An 18,322-nucleotide genomic window follows, 5' to 3' on the forward strand; every position below is an offset into this window, starting at 1 on the left:
ATAAATGACAATTGACCTTGAGAATTTTCCGGAATTACTAAAGCTTCCCATTGATGAAAGGAACCGATATAGCTAATGGTTTTACCAAAACAGGCAGGGTAAACAAATACGTACAACCATTTCCTGAATTCCTGTATGTGCTTTTTCTTATTCACATCTTCCTTCACCACCCTTTTATGAGGGTAGATTTTTGGCCACTTACCTCCAAGAACAAATCGCGCGAATCTATGCTTCTTTGTGTCCAGTCACAAATATAGAGCATCTGCCTCTCATATGGAAATTCGAAAGAGTTAAGAAAAATAACAAAACTGTATTTTTCGTGGCCAAGATACGCAGGTAAATTTATCATTATCATCATAGAGCAAACATTGCTTCAGTGTGGCCAACTTCCAAGATAGACAGGTGGCCAACTTATAGAGTAGTAAGTAATGAATGTCTTATGGGAAAATGCAGGTTCAAGACGAACTAGGCCAAGATAAACAGGTGGCCAACTTAGAGAGCTGGCCAAGTTGACAGGTTTCACTGTATATATATATATATATATATATATATATATATATATATATATATATATATATATATAAGAAAAACATTAGTGCAAGTTCATTAGCAAACGTTCTGTATAACCTTAGTTATTGAAATATAAACTTTGGGGCAAAGTAAACCCCACAACGTACAAAAAAAGGTATGTTCAACATACAAACATAACGTTTCTGTACAATGTTTTCCCTTCAGTATTTGTAGTTTACTTTCTACACGAAACTGCATGCAGTCTACAAATACTGATATTAGAATGATTGTACCGGTATTTGTACTTAGTTTGAATTATCGATGTTTGTAAAGAAAATTATGTTTTTTTCTGGTACCGGCACAGGTACTGCATTCTCATAGTTTAGCATATGCTCAACAAAAATGCCAACTCAGGGATATAAAAATAATCTCCTTGAACTGATTTGCTTTGGTTGTTCCTCAAGTCTAACGTAAGAATATCGTCCCAATTGTAATAAATGGAAGAGGTACTGAATTAGGGACTTTCAGGCTGAAACTCACCCAAAGCGCATGATTGTTTTTTCTTAAATCTAATGTTACTCATTCCTATGCGTATAGTCTGCAAGCCCCCCCCCCTCCCGAAGTCTAGTGATTCCAAAAAAAGAAAAAGGAAAGTCTTTGTGTGTGAAGCCTCTCTCAGACTACTTTTCAGGACCCGCTACTGTTCATAATTAATTTTCCAACAAGAGATTCGTTCCAGCATATTCACAAATAGGAAATGTACCTAAATTTAGAATGCAGGAGGTTCCAGTAGTAATAATTTCCTATCTAAGCGGTATTTTGGACCTGTGCAAAGTAAGCCCGAGTAGAGGCTGAAACTATCTTCCCCCAGTTTTTCTTTTTAACTTTAAAACGTTTCACATTTCAATTTCAACTATTGCATCAAACTCTGATTATACACATAAGTATTCTACGAAATTGAGTTGACTTGCAAGAAAAATCTTGTACGTGATATCTTTTAAATTTTGGCGGCCTTTACAGTGACTGCTTCACATACATCTACAACAATGAATCCTATCGGAAATTAGAACTGATGTTAACCATCGACATTATAGCCAAAACTCAGTTAGATTTTCTGTCTTACGTTGCCAGTTGATACTTCCTCATTTCTATTCATGGTTTTGCCGACAGAGGACTGTGCAACTCTTTTCATGTTTTGTTCAAAGTAATCCCTAATGTGCAAAGTAACCACGTCTTACGGTACATTAGCGTAATTTACCCCCGTTATTGGCTGGATATACTTGCATTTTTGTAGAAAAAAATGTTAAGGATAAAGTAAAAAATAGAAGCAAGAAATGAATGGAACGACTTTAGTTGATATTTCCCTTAGTCTAGCTAAATTAATCATATCCATAAATTCTGTCATAGTAATTAGACACTCAATAATCTAGGAAAAATTTTGTGTCAGGAAAAATTTGTAAGGGAAACTTACCAACACTGATAGAGGCTCTTGGAAGCAAGAACGAAGTTCCTCAAACGTGTTGTTCTCTGTAATTATTCTGTAATTTATTAAGATCTGATTGCATGTTTGATTGCAAGTATAAAATTGCTTCTATGGACGTTCTTGTAAGTCACTTCATTAACACTGGCAGCATAAAATAAAATGGAAGTATCAAGGACAGTTGCTAGTACGTATTAAATTTGGAGCCACAATGGCTGGTGAAGCGTCTGTTAAGTTGGAATTTTTGTGCAAAGAAGAAATTGATTATGGTTTTCCTCAGGAAGATCCACTCGAAGGGAAAGGATGGACACACGAAATGATAACTGACAACAAAGAATTAATATCATCTACAACCGAAGGAGATCAAACAAGAGAGAAGGATGTAGCTATACATTCTTCGGATGTCAAATTAAACATTGATACGGTGAAATCTGAATTTGCAGCAAAATGTCCTGCCTTTGAAAATAATATAGAACCACTAAGAAAAGTAGAGGTTGAAGAGACATGCGCTTCTTACTGTGATGACTACAAGCAACTAACTACAAGTAGTTCAAATCCAGTTGGGCCAGAAAGGTAATGTTAAATTTTATATACACTAATTGGTTCAGATTGATAATACAGTTACATGTGTACGGAAATTTTATAGTTGTAAGGAATTCTTTTCGAGAAATATTTACGGGAATAGGCCCAAGTCGAACGTAAATTAATAATCAACAGTTTGGAAGTGGCGCGGCACACATAGACAAGTTGTACCCAAAAGCAGAAGTGAGTGCACCCATAGAAATCTCATGTAATTACCATCTTAATGAAGGAATGATTACCTAATTATTGAATACACATTTCAAACCATAACTTGTGGATATTTTCGATATAGGTACTTTAGGATAGTGTTTCATATATAGAAACTTATGTAAAAAAAAAAAAAAAAAAAAAAAGGAAAAAAGACGCCGTGGCTGAAGGGGATCTGAAAATTTCCATAATAGAAACGTGATATTTTGTATACCGGATCAAACGTATAGATGTTTGTAGCTTTATCCCCAAATTATCTACGCCACTTTTACGAAGGTCTTCCAAAGACATTAAGAAAACAGAAGATATAAGTCTAACAAAAAATAAGTGGATATTTATTGAGAAACCTACACATAAATTCATTGCATATTTTACTTCATTTTCAGAAAGTCGCCCCCCTTTTTTTTTTTTTTTTTTTTTTTGCAACATTCATTTTTGCGGGACGGAGTTGCTCTCATTCATATAGTTTCACATGATAGCGTACGTACGCAATAAGAATTATTATGTAAAAGACACGAATTAAGTTTTTTTAATTACTGAACTCAGGACAGGATCCCAGCATGTTGGCTCGAGAGGAAGCAAAGCGTTAGGTCGGTAGGAAAGAGGCGCGTCACCAAAGGCCAATACATGTGAAAAAGGATGGGACAAATCACTGTATATGGCATAAAGTGTATTATTTTTTATGCTGAATTGTGTATTTGTACGCTATTAAAGATGTTATATGAAACATTCCAATACGTTGTCATTGCTTAAATATTTAAGTTCCAATATTTAAGTTCCAATATGATACGTTACTAACGTAAATTTTGCAATTATGTTAATTCCTTAAGTCTTGGACATTTCTCTAGTACCGCGACATTTACTTTTATATTTCATTTACAATGGTTACTAGCTACCTTGTGTGTGAATCCGCGCATCACAGGTTCGATCTTGATTAATTTATTTTTATGAAGGTAGGTATTTTACAAGCAAAAACACAACATATTTACGATATCTGTGTACTAGTGTATTGAAATATTATTTCGAATTGGGTCAAGATTTTACTTTGACTCAGACAGGACTTCTATCAGTTCTTATTGGTTCAGTCACTTCCTGGAACTGTTTCTGCCTCAGTCAGTTATTGGAACTGTTTGTGCCTTTGGTGCTCTCACGTGGTATATAGTTCACCTTTCACACACAAGTTTGTTAACCATTTAAGGACCGGACATGGATCCACCTGTGCAAATTCTTCAAAATTTTCAGTTTCTGTCCTTTTCCACCCATAATTGAATTTCTGTTTTGATTTGTCCCGTACCACATGCCAACATGCTGTGACGTGATATTCCCTTTTGAGAACATTGGTATCACGCGTGTGCAGAATTCACGTCTTAGTTTTACTTTCAGAATACTTTCTATAATTATTTAATTAATTAATTACATTAATGAATTTCATCCAAACTAGGTTTTCATTACTTCATTACACACACGTGCATTTATATATATATATATATATATATATATTTCCTGAAAACTTTAGACCGCGGAAAGTTCATAAAGGTGCCCAAAATTACTATAGAATTTTACGTAAATGGGCAAGGGAGATAAACGGGCCCTCGGATTGTCGGTTCAAAAGTGACTACAACGTGTTCCTTAGATCCCAAATAATGTTTCCTGAAAATTTCAGACCGCAGAATCTTCAAAAACTTCCCGGAAGTCACGAGAGAATTTACCAGATATGGGCAGGGAAGATAAATGGGCTCTCGGATTTTCGGCTGAAATTTGATCAGATGTGATCTTGAGGTCGCAAAAAGCATTCCCTGAACATTTCAGCCTGCGAAAACTTCAAAAATTGCCCAAAATTAGGGCAGAATTTACCATACATGGATAGGGTAAATAAACGGGCCCTCGGATTTTCGATCAAAAATTGAGCACACCGTGTTCCTTAGGTCCTAAATAGTATTTCCTGAAAATTTTAGACCGCGGAAACTTCAAAAAATGAACAAAATTACGATAGAGTTTACGATGTATGGGCAGGGTAGATAAACAAGCCCTCGGTGTTTGGGATCCAAATTTATCAGAACGTCTTCCTTACGTCCCACATAGTGTTTCTTGAAAATTTCAGACAGCGGTAACTTCAAGAGGTACCGATAATTACTATACAATGTACCCTCTATAACCTCGTATAGACAGGTTAGATAAAAGGGCTCGCAGCTTTCGGGTTCAAATTTGATCTCAAAATGTTGTTGAAGTGCCAAAAAGTGTTCGTAGAAAATTTTAGAACGCGGAAACCCCATTTGAGACCTAAGAAGAACATTGTGATCAGTTTCGAACCAAAAATCCGAGGGTCCGTTTGCCTACCCGACCCATATATGGTAAATTCTGTCGTAATTTTGGGCACGTTTTTGAAGTTTCCGCGGTCTGAAATTTTCTGGAGATACTATTTAGGACCTAGGAATGACGTCGTGATCAATTTTGAACCTAAAATCTGAGGGCCCGTTTATCTTCTTTGCCCATATCTGGTAAATTCTGTCGTAACTTTGGCCACCTTTTTGAAGTTTCCGCGGTCTGAATTTTTCAGGAAACACTATTTAGGATTTAAGGAAGACGTTTTGATCAATTTTGAACCTAAATTCTGAGGGCCCGTTTATTTTCCTTGCCCATATATGGTAAATTCTATTCTAATCTTGGGCACCTTTTTGAAGTTTCCGCGGTCTGAAATTTTCAGGAAACACTATTTGAGTCCTAAGGAAGTCGTTGTGATCAATTTTGAACCGAAAATCCGAGGGCCTGTTTATCCTCCCTGCCCATATATGGTAAATTCTTTAGTAATTGGGGCACCTTTTTGAAGTTTCCGCGTTCTGAAATTTTCAGGAAACATTATTTGGGACCTAAGGTAGACGTTGTGATCAATTTTGAACCGAAAATCCCAGGGCCCCTTTATCTTCCCTGCCCATATATGGTAAATTCTATAGTAATTTTGGCCACCTTTTTGAAGTTTCCGCGGTCTGAAATTTTCAGGAAACACTATTTGAGACCTAAGGAAGACGTTGTGATCAATTTTGAACCGAAAATCCGAGGGCCCGTTTATCTTCCCTCCTACCCTTAATGTTTATAACGCCATTTACAACAATTGTTATTTCAAATCGTTTGAGAGATACCAAACACATTTGTAGTGATTGTTATACTGCTTAAAATGACGTATTTGTATTAAATTTTTATAATAATTATTGCTTTCTTTTGCTTCTATAACATTACAACAACAGTTTTTGGTGGTTTTAATTACAAGTGGCAGTTACATTATTTTAAGCAGCGTTGCCCACTTAAATAAATTGCTAAATATTATTCTACATATGTGCAAATAACGTAGATGAACTGCAAGATATCTTAAAATTACTCGTAGTTTGTTGTATGGTGCAAGAATGCTTTCAAGAGAAGACGTTTTTCATGGTCTTTGGGCTACTTATAATGTTAATGTTTAAGTCTTCGTTCCAGCAACAGATGTAAATGGAAATTGTAACTGAAATTAAATGTAACTGATACATTTTCAGTAACACTAGTTGTTCCCCCTAAGCCTTAGGCCTGGTATACTCTTTAGATTAAGACCGTGCTTAATTAAAAGTTCTAATTACGCACTAATTATATTTCACTTCCTTTAGTTTGACCACCGATCACCTCAAACTCGATCCATACCATATAGCTATATGCAATTATTCAAGGACTAACAGTTAGTAATACACAGTGTTCACTTTTCTTTTGTTTTGTTTTAGTTTAACGTCCCACAGTTATGCTAGGGCAGCTAAAGGAGACGTGGAGCTAATGATTATACTGGAATCCGAACCACTTCGGTCGTTCAACTTTAGCTACCCCTACCGGAACGCGAACCGAAATCAAGAGTGCTAGCCGCTAGACCAAATGGGAGTTCTCACATTATGTTGATTTAAGTCATTCAGTCAGTGTTGCCAGATCCGAAGATTAAAAAGTAGCGTGTCTGTACACCGAAAGTAGCGAATTCGAATTATTTGTAGCCCAAATATATAGAAATGAATACTGATTATGCTAATGAAATAATTTAATATGAGCTGGAAAATGTGCTGGACGTATTGCAAGAAGAAATTATGAAAGACGGACGAAAACAATTCTATACTCGACACCACAAAACAAAAACAGCCTAGTAAACCTCCGCATACTAGAAGGTGTGACAAAATGATGAGCCACTGAGGAGTAACCGGGAAAAGAATTGCCCAAGTTAGATAGTTGTGAAGACTTGAAAAGACCTTCATTCAGCAATGGATTGATAATGATTGATTATGATGATGGTGATGATTTTATTATATCTAAACCTCGGAGGTAAACTAAACCAAGTCATAATTTCGTAATTTTACAGAAGCCAAAAACCGGTTCCTCAACTAAGACTAAATATATAACTTTTACTAGGTAAGGTAGGGTTAAAATGGATCCAAAATTTAATGAAAATCATAGAGCGAAAAAAATATTTTTTACTATTCAATCCATCATGTTGCAGAAAAACTACAAAAATTAATACAAAAGAAAACTATAAAGTTAAGAATCACTTGTTTTGGCGAGTGAAAAAAAATAGATACAGATAACTCGAATTACCTATATACTTATATTATATGTATGTCCATGTTTCGCAAGTAATTTTTAATCAATATAAAATTTCAACGTAATGAACGCAAGATTAGTTTTCTCGAATAAAGATTGCATGCACCGTTGCGAGCTCAGGAATAAGATTAATCTGTTACGGCACTGGTAGGGTGACCAGATTTTTTTAAATCCAAATGAGTATATAAAAAATGACAGTAGGTATGAGGACAAGATGAATTACAGTATTTTATCCAATGCGCATGCAAATGAGTTAAATACTTAAAACAGTTTTTCTGGCCATCATTCATACTTCTGCGACGATCTTGCTTTCTTGAGTAAGTTAATGTCATCCTTTATCGCCAGTCTGAACTCTTCACAGGGCATGCTTACATTGAACTTCACTTTCATCACTTGTTCCAGTGTCGACACTGTGAGTTGACTTTTTCCTCGCTCCAGTAAGTGTTAATAGCACTGAAGAGTCTCTCACAATCAACATTAGTGCCCGGTAAAGTAAACAAGAATTGCACGAGTGGCACAATCACATTTAAATTTGCCCCAGCCCGCACTAAATCTTTCTACACTATTTTCCATTTGCCCATCATTGTCTCTTTTTTCTCTCCCCATTGTTCAAGGTATTCTTTAACATATCTGGATATTGTACAGTAAGTGTCAAAAATATCATTATCACTGAATTCCAACGAACTGTCTACATGTTTTACCTGCTCATAGAAATATGCAAACGACTCCTGAAATTCTTCATAGGTAACTGATGTGTCAAGTAGTAAATGTTTCATCTTGTTTACTTCTCCGAAAAAACGTTGTGAGCACATCTCTAAGTATGTTATTACTTCAAAGTAAAACCTTCTTGACACTGAGTAGGCATATTCCTCTTTTATATTATTTTCTTTTACAAGTTTCGTAAGTAAATTTCTAGCAGAAAACAGAATAAAGTTTTGTTCAATTCTATCTTTAGATTTTCTCAGAAGTTCAAAATATTCAACAGAAACTTCAGTCGTTGTTATATCCTCCCTATCAATTTTAGTAATTGTTTCAGTGAATAAAATTAGCTGAGCATGCAGGAAACACAGCCACAACTCACTTGTTTCGTCTCGAAAGAAATTGACTATAGCTATTGGAGTATTTTCATCAATCAAAAAGTACCCCTTAAGTGGTTCATACTGACGTACAATTTTTTTCTACACACGGAAGCAGAGACAAGAATCTCGTCTTTGAGTGATACAAAAGAAATTCTTAATGACACCCAATGAACTCACAAAAGTTTTTCAAACTTTCTGTCCTTACAGTAAAAATACTGAAATGGTTGTATATTTTAAAAATCAAATTCTCAACTTCGATCGGTATTACTCTCGAACACGCCACAGAAATTCCATTGTGAAGGATATAAGCCCCACACCCGATAGGCAAGACATTTTTCTTCAACCTGCACTCTATTTCGCTATACACGTTTCCTGTTGTTTAATTTTTTATGCTTCCAAAACTTACTGGTGCATTATCAGCTACAAAAACGATGACCTTATTTTCCAAACAAAACTGACGTAATGTACCCATTAATATGTTCGACACAGTTTCCGAGGTTTCATTTGATATGCTATGAATTTTTAGAAGACATGTTTTTACATTAATATCAGTATCTACTTCACAGTACCGCACTAAAACAGGAGTTTGGTTGCTGTACGATTGGAAGCATCACAAGCAACAACAACGAAAGGAGCCTTTTAACACTATTACTTAAAATATTTTCTGACCACACTCCCACCACATTTGTTAACAAAGCCTCTGTTTTCGTTCTCGCACATGCAAATTTTTTATTCACTGTTGATTTCAAAAGTTTGCTAGTGCAGTCCATGCTTCTAAAAGAGTGGTTATGTTTAACATTATTGTATGGGCACACAAGTTCTACTCGAATTAAATCTAGCTCTTCTGAAGATTCTGTGGTGTAAAAAATATCCAACTTACCTGCTTCGGAAGTTGATGAGCACTCAGTGTGAGACTTAGATGTTATATGTTGCTCTGTATCATATTTCCCTTTATTTTATTATTATTATTATTATTTTTATAGGGAACTTCTTCTTACATACCGTGCACCATGCTTTGTAAACATCGTTACTGCGGGCCCTTTTAATGCAAGTATAGTTTAATTCAAACGCTTGATTATACTGACATTTTCTTCGTGACTTTGTCAACAAAATAAATCCTTCCAATCCTCAAATAATATAATTGATTGAGTGTACACGCACGTTAATTGGAATAATAATCACTGCGCGATCCCACTACCAAGAACTGACTCACTTTGAAGGGAAAACAAAACCCCGTGCCATGAACTGTAGGAATACCAGATATAAATTCAGAAAATATAAATCATTCCAGGTACTCAATCAATTTAATTAACAATTTAATAATTAAAACGTTGAAAGTTTGGATAAATCTATCACCTCAATTTTGCCGTCTTTACTATAGTTTAGTACTAACTAATGAAACAGTTTAGTTATATTATTATTTTTTTCTTTTGCAAAAAGAAAATCTGGCAACCCTACAATGCAACGAGGACGAGAAACGCAGCGTTGAAAACGTAGAATTTTTTGCAGGAAAAATATGCGTTTTTTAATGGGAAAATGCATTAAACGTTAAATGAAATTGAAAATACCACAAAAGAGTATAATTCGATATTTTTGGGAAGAAAAAAAGAGTATAGAGTATATGAACCTCGAAAAGAGTATAATACTTTTGAAAAGAGTATGTCTGATCACCCTAGGCACTGGATATGTGCTTACGTAATGCATTACGACCTTACGAACTTGTATAAGAAACAGAATGCACTTAAAATGAGACGCGAATTATGCGAAATATCGGACTTTGAATCTAACTAGTTTTGTGATCCAACTCGAGACCTCATATAGCAAAGATGAGTGTAGTAGCTCCCACCACAAGGTTCAGGACGTTCGTTTTTTAAGTGTCAATTAAACACGGAGATGTGAAATGGTAATAAAGCATTTCATCAATTTCAAACAAAATACATATATTATAGTAGTAATTTACCCTATTAATAATTTACCCTATTTGTTAAGATAATGAACGTTATATTCTGTTTTTAAAATGACAGTCAAAGCAGAATGTATTGAATAATAAATAAGAAATTGTAAAGTTTCAATTTCGGTACAATTAAATACATTCGTGCTGCTATGTGTTGTGTTATCCGTTAGGAGGTATTGAACAATTCTGATTCAAAGGAAGGAAATAAACTACTGTATAGTACTGGAGTTACTTTAATATTGTTTAAATATATAGGCAGTTCTGAGGATATATGAGACAAAGTCTATTGCAGAAAGTGAAATATGGGTTATATTAGGGCTTTAGGGTGATATACCCACTTATCACTGAACCTGGACTACGCGCATGGAAAGCATTAGCACTAGCAAATTAGCTATGAAGAGGTACACCATACCATAATTCTAAGTCAAAATGAAAGGAAAAAATAAGCGGAAACGACAAACTGTACGAGAATAATACTTCCATTATTTTAGTTTCACACTATTTATTTCGAGACTTTCGAGACGAGACCGAGACTTGGTACTCGAGACCGAGACCGAGATCGAGACAAGCATCTGTTGACCGAGACGAGACCGAGACCGAGACGGTGATTTTTTACTCGAGACGAGACCGAGACCGAGACCGTTATTTATCAATCGAGACGAGACCGAGACTGTACAAAGTCTCGTCTCGATACCATCCCTACGATACACATAACTTGTGCGAAGACGATAGGAAGAATATTAATGAAAGATGAAAATTTTTCACGCAAGTAGCACATAAAGGTAACATGCTTTGATGTGAGGAATGTGTGAAGGGACTTATTCTAAAGTCAGTTTCGAAAGATCCATTTTAAGATAAAGGAGCTAGTAACTGGAAAGCAATATAAGTATGAACCACATATTTATGTGTGTTCCGTAAAATTTCCTATGTATGCAGCAGTTTGTTCATGTTGTTTCTACTCTGGCTTTTCTTGTCAAAGGCTTTCGTCATAGAATCTAAGCATGCGAATTACTTCTGGGCAAGCTACTAGCAAACGGCCTAGCGTCTCTGGGTTTTCAGTGGTGCCACTTGATCTCTATTTACTTTGAGATAGCATTCTGCTGTTCGTGAGCGTGCTGCAGAGCGATGGCGGAAAAGGGTTTTTGGGTCTTCCTTGACACAAGTTTAACTTCCCGAAATGGAACCGGACGTCTAGGTTTCTCTTCTCCAATAAAAGCATAATTATGGGGAATTATACCAAAACTGAAACTGAACTGTTCTTATGGATTCAAATGGCTGAATGATAATCTGAAATTTACTTTTCAGTAGCCTTATTATAAAGTCATTTTCAGTCTAACACTCTCAGGTGCACGACCCACTCTTATCCACTCTGACACACCAGGCCCATACTATAAACGATTGGCCAAACAAAAGAATGGTACTTTTTCATAACATATATATTTGAGTTGAATTATATGTCGTGAAAGGAATTTTTAACACAAATTATACAGGATAACTATAGTGCGCTGCTGTACGTGGAAATATTTCAACTCAGAAGCCATAATACCTAGAGAAGTGAAATTAGGACAAAGATAATCCAGTCAACTACAGCAATTTGAATACATTTTAAATTGCTCTGTTTCTGAGATGCTTTCGTTGTTTTCCATACAAAATACATGAATTTTTAACATTTAACCAAAGAAGCGGAATTCAGCTGAGCTTAAGGCAAATAAATACTTTTCTGGAATTCTCGATACTTCCAGTAGCTATCTTATAAAACGAATATTTCCCAATATCTCGAGTATTTCTTGGAATGTTTTAAGTAAACTAAAATAAAGTTCGGCTGATATTTAACTTGTAATAACGATTTTTGAGCGGAGGCGTACTTCGCAGCTCCATCTTTCAAAGTAGATACACCACTATATATTGGATATTCCTTAGAGTATTTTAGTACAATGAAGCAGTAGTAGTATTAGAAATAATAATAGTAATAGCAAATTGGTCTTCTTTCCCGTTGTACTGGCATTGTCTCCGAAAGAACACAGGGTTGCTTATGTCCAAGTTAGTCCGCGATTTCTCCCTCAAGAAACGTGGACAAAACATTTGCCATCATATTCTTTCTACCTCCATATTCATTTGAAATATAAAAGCGGAGTGGGCAGTCAATGCATTCTCACATGTTGATAAGAGTGAACGCAGTACTGTATAATGCATTCTACTAATTTGTTCTGCTTGTGCAACTGATGAAAGCTCAATCTAACACGTGGGCATTCCTATTTTTTTACTCTCCTTTCATAATAAAAATAATTTTAGGTGGGTGTCTTTATTTTCGAGATAATTATTTCTCAAAGTTGCACTAGCTGATTCCACTTTATTGTCCAAAGATTTGCGTCATTGGAACTGTCACTAATAAAATTAGCCAACTTGAAAACTTTGGAATTAACTCGGTCACTTTGGACATTTTACTTGTATTTGTACCAACTTGTCGATGCCAAACAAACTTGAATTTAAAGGCATTGAGAACTAAATATTCATCTCAGTGAGGCTGAAAACTATGGATTTTGCAGTAATATCGGTCTTTTTCGATCATTTTTGTTCGTTACTGTTTTCTTAGTCTTATTTCCAATGCTGAAACCACGTAAATCACAGCATCAGAAATGCCACTATTTATCTTCGCGGCCTTTAAGCTACGATTTGACGGTAATATTCGCCGCTTTGAATGTTAAGTGCTATCCCCTTTCATCTCCACCTCTTAACCCCTACGCCCAGGAGGCTAACTTTGGTTTTAAATGGCATCTGAAACGTCACTATTGATCTTAGCGCTCCCGTTAACTATAAATTCGACAACAATATCGGGTTTAGATTATATTCCATTTTCATCCCCCGAAACTGGTGGTAAGGATGAACACCAAAATAGGCCTTTTTCCAGGTTGTAATTTATATGCGTACTAAATCTGGTTGAAATTGCTCGAAGACTTCAAGAGTTATTATGGCACATCCGCACACTTTGTATAGATAGATAAAATGAAATTCAAAAGTATCAATGCTTTTTTACGTAAACTGACAGTATAAAGCCTTTATCGTGTAATATAGGAGTAACTAAGGAATATAAATAATTTCTGAGTTATCATTCTTGTTATTGTTGTCGTGTTCAAACAAATACATATTTATATCATTTTTAATCTGAGGCTCTGAGGTTGATCCTAGATAGACACTATAGGTCTCGGCAGTATTTTGATACTTTACAAACCATTTGCTCACTCAATATTTGTTTGAAGGGCCTATTTCCACTACGGGCCAAAAAAAAAGGCGAAAGACGGGTAGAGCTAGTCAGATATAACTTATTCTATAAGTAATTATAATCTTTTATTTGAGTGTATGATTTAAATAAAATACCCCTACGTCATATGTTACCCAGGACCCAGAACATGTGTTCTCTCTCTCTCTCTCTGTCGCAATGAACGACAAATTTTTCTGCTATGTTTCTTTTTCCTCTTATGTGGAGTTGTTCTAAAAACATTCCTTGTAGTTCTCGTAATTCTCCAACAGAAGAAAGGTGTTGGAAAACACTACTGAACAATAGGAGTATAAATACGATATTGTCAAGAGATCTTAATAGTTTAATTTCTTTAATTTAAAATATTTTTCATTTTTATTTTCTGTTGTAAAATCTCAAAAATTATTTGTCTTGGGTATGGTATGTATAACGTCAGAAAACAGTTTACAAATATGAATGGTGTAAATTGCCTGAAATGATGTTTTATCAATATGGGCTTTTCGTAATTTTTTTGTGCCGTTATGTATTTAGCGTTGTAACCCCAACACATTGCAATGGACAGTTTTATTGAAGTTATATGGAATGCAGAGTGCTGACATGACGCTTCAATTTAAGAGGAATTGGTTAACGAAGATTTCTTCATAGAAATCTTATACGTAAGTGTTCTAATGATTTTGACCCGAATTTTGGAAGCCACTTGTTTGGTTGCATAAATACTTGAGTCTATTTGGTCAGGAAAGGAGATAGCAGGAAGAGTAGAGCAAATCGGATCCAGTAGTTAATTCACGAAAATTAGAAAACAAGTTGAAAGTAGTGTCTTCGACAAGTGATAGTTATCAACAAATGAGCCTACAGTCTTGAATAGATTATAATGTTCGTTATGTGATTCAAGTATACATGAAGTTATAACAAGTAGACTGGTGTTAATTGTGAATATTCCAAAGATTGTGGCATTTTGCATAGTGAAACTTTTGAGATTTGGTGGTCATCACTGGCGCAAATCCCTGTGGGTGAAAGAGACATATCCCCTCAAATATTGATACTGGGGGATTGCCCCTCTGAATAATATGATTTCAAATGTGTTTTTGGCGAGAAATGTCATGATTTGTGTTGGATTACCACAAAGATGAAATTGATATCCCCTAGTGAGCCCCAGAACTGCCCGTCTCCCAATGACAAAGTTAACTCTGCTCCCTGATTCTCGACAGCTTTCTGTTTCAAGTTCATAAATATTTTGAACATCGCTTAAAGATAAGATTATGGAAGAGGTCTTACCCGTCTCCCCCCCAATGCTGAAGGCAGGTTTGCGCCGCTGATGGTCATCTTCATCAGTGTTGCAAGTATGAACCCGTTCACCTTTTTCGTCTTTTACATTGAGAACTATTCATACACTTGGAGTCGCTCGAAAACACACTAATAACTTAAGTATGATACAAAATACATGACATCTTATGTTATAGAAATTTCTGTTATTTGCGTCTACGGTTCTATTTTGCCGACTCAAAACAGTGGTGGAGAATCCTTAAAAGTACCTCATAAGCATCTTATAGGTGCAATCTTTAAAACATTAGTAAAAAGGTATCTTGAGCTAATTCAAACAATCTGGGTTTATTCTAAGTGCTTTATCAGCTATAATGCTACATTCCAGACACAATTTTAAAGGAGTACCAACCCAGATTGACATAGCGGTGATGCTGCGATGGTTACGCGTTTGTTACGATCCCAAAATCTCCAAATATTTTACTAGTGTCGAATGACATGTTTGAAATGGTAAATATGGCTTACGCCTATAATACAGCTTAATTAAAAAAAATCAAAAGTTTCAAAAATTTGTAGATTTCATGTTATTCAATTGTCAAGTAATTCCCACTCGGCCTACCTCCCTGATTAGGTTGAATAATAAGATTTGATACAAAAAGTAAATTAGTGTTAAGTAAATTTTGGGTTAAGTATTTCAGGTTTTATGTATTCAATGTCATGACAGAGAAGATCGTATTAACTCGTGCACAGAAAACATTAGAGGGAATTGATATAGGAATAGATCACATTTTTAAAATTACTACACCTCCTAGAGTAAGGAAACATAAGAAACAAGAAAGGGCGAATAATCAAATAGAAGAAATTAGTAATTGTTTAGAACAGAATATAGAGGAATTAGAAAAATCACAGTTTAAATTAGGTAGTTCTGAAGAACTCCCACCGGTAATGGTAGATTTTCCTAAAATTAATAATAATCAGTTAGATAATACAAACAAAACAAAAGATGTAAACATGGCGGATTCTAAAAGGAAAGTTGCTGTAAGTGTGTTTACAAATATTGGTAGGCCTCTGTGTGTTAAGATAAAAAATAACAATGACATGGTTTAATTTTTTGCTGAGTTTAATGATGCATGCGGAATTTCAGTCTACGATCTGGGAAAACGAAAATCATTATTAACATCAGTGTTCAAATGCACAAGTAGACGATGGGTTAAATTGTTATTAAAAGGAAAGATTTAGACAACATTAGTCATAAGGATTTACAGAAGGAATTAATTGACTAATTCTTAAGTTCCAATTTTAATTTAGATTCAGAAGATAGAATTAGGGACATATTACAGAAAGAGGACGAACCGATAAAATAACTTTACATATGATATTTTAACCCTAGCTGAACGGTTAGATGACAAGATGTCAGATAAGAAGAAAATCGGTTTAATTGCATCAGGCTTGTTGTACAGAAAAGTATGGAATTAGAGGTATTTTTGGAAGAAGAGGGAATTAAAATCGAAACAAAGGTTCAGGTCGTGGTAGATTTCATACAAGTCTTAGAAGGAATTGGCTTAGCACTGCATTAGAAGAAGAAAATAGCTTCAAGTTATACTAATAAAACAATTCATTACGAGCAACTACATAATTTTCACCGATTACGTACCATTTGCCTACCATCTACGGGTGTCGGGTGGAAAGGTTACGCAATCAGAACGGAAGAACATAGGAACGCTTTCAAAATTTTAATTATAAATTCAATCACGAGTGATTTGAAGTGGGGCAGGAGCAGTTGTTCCTACTTGAATTTGAGTGATACAAATATTTTAATTAGTTATATACTAATGTACTAATAAAAAATTTGAAAATTCCTACATCGATGGAAAATCTTGACGTCCCACCCCCAAACAAAATTTCAAATTACGCTGATGTCGGAAAAGACCCTTAGGGATTCCTATACGGAGATGGAAGGTCCATATTGAGAGGAATCTCGCAGAAATATGAATACTATGTAGAAATTGGATCCAATTGCATAAGGACAGAGGAAGCCAATTAAGGCCGTTTGTGAATCCGACTTAGGTTATTGAGTTAACCCAATAATGTCAGTTTCAAGAGGAAATAATTAGATTTTAACTTTAAATAGCGAAGGCTTCAGTTAATGAAAATATATTTTGCTTCCAAGGAAATATTTTTTTCTATGTTTGTTCATGTATGTTTGATTATGTATACGATGTTCGAAAGGATATGGCGTCTCAGAGTGGCCTTTGATAGCAATAAGTGTGGATACACAACTGTGCATGACAGGTATATGATATTGTATAACATTTCCTACTCAAATTTAATTTTACAACTATTGTGTAACAAGGAACTGATAAAGAAGTTAAATACTAAGATATTTTTAAAATATTCCCAAGTTTTCAATTTTTCCTGTCTTTGGAAAAACCTTTAATATCATATTATAAAGTTCGTTCGATTTTTCACACGAGTAAACCTTCTGCGGGATTCCTATGGGACATTTCTCAGGTCTTTGCGACATAATCACAGGAATGCGTTTGGATATCGAAATATTGTATTGTCGTTGGCATATATCAATTAAAATTCAATTTTATGTCTTACATATTTCCGTCGATATTTCCAGTACACCTAAAGTTTATACAATAACACGTCCATCCCATTGAAATCCTAGCGAAATTCCGTGTGTGTTCCCATTATCGTAAAAGTTTCTATTGTAACAGGCACATCTCACTAAACTCAAGGGAAGTCTAGGATATTTTCATTACTTTTAAGGGATCCAATATCTGTGATCAATGTTACTGTGACGCTGTACTCCTTCACATAGATTTTTGAGAGATTAAGTCGGACACAACTTCTTCCTTATTGGTGATTATGCGCGACTGCGTCGAATCAGGTGGCGGAGAGCTCGAAACGAAAATGTATTCAGTAATGGACAAGTCTGTTATTTCCCCGACTAGAATCACGTTCAGCCCGTTTGGGTGCTTGTTTGACAGCACATTTAGACGCACTAGAAACCTTTCAGCAGTTGTTAAAAACGCTGATGGAATATTGTAACTCAGTGCTATAACAATTCATACCAACTTTGTGAGCGGCATGGATGCACGTTGCAGAGCATGTTTCCACAACAGACCTGAAAGGGATATTGGACTTATTCAGTAATGTGAGGAGGGCACGATGATCGCAGTGCTTTCAGTGTAAGTTATTGCTTCTGTGTAAAAGTCTTTTGCTCTTGTAATCACATGACTTTGTTATTTCCTGTGTTATACCATAATATTATTTGCTGTGTATGGTTTGAGTTTCATTAATCAATGGGGGCCGCGGTTGCACATCGCCAGATATGAAAGAGCTGGTAAAAAAGACGTTCTTGAAAAGAATCATAATTGATAGTT

General features: G+C 35.2%; 2 protein-coding genes across 2 annotated transcripts in view; both read left to right on the forward strand.

Annotated features, from left to right (window-relative positions):
• LOC145680265 (uncharacterized) overlaps positions 1-18,322 on the forward strand; it is a 329,870-nt gene that overhangs the window by 160,416 nt on the left and 151,132 nt on the right. The gene's annotated exons all lie outside the window — the stretch shown is intronic.
• Positions 1,922-18,322, forward strand: part of LOC145680264 (uncharacterized) — a 34,225-nt gene continuing 17,824 nt past the window's right edge. The window contains exon 1 of the mRNA XM_081750610.1: positions 1,922-2,563. Coding sequence (XP_081606736.1) covers positions 2,202-2,563 — 362 coding nt within the window. The 5' untranslated portion in view covers positions 1,922-2,201. The remainder of the gene's footprint in view (positions 2,564-18,322) is intronic.

The sequence above is a fragment of the Thermobia domestica genome, chromosome 3 (genome assembly GCF_964235325.1).
Source record: "Thermobia domestica chromosome 3, izTheDome1.hap1.1, whole genome shotgun sequence".
NCBI lineage: Eukaryota > Metazoa > Arthropoda > Insecta > Zygentoma > Lepismatidae > Thermobia > Thermobia domestica.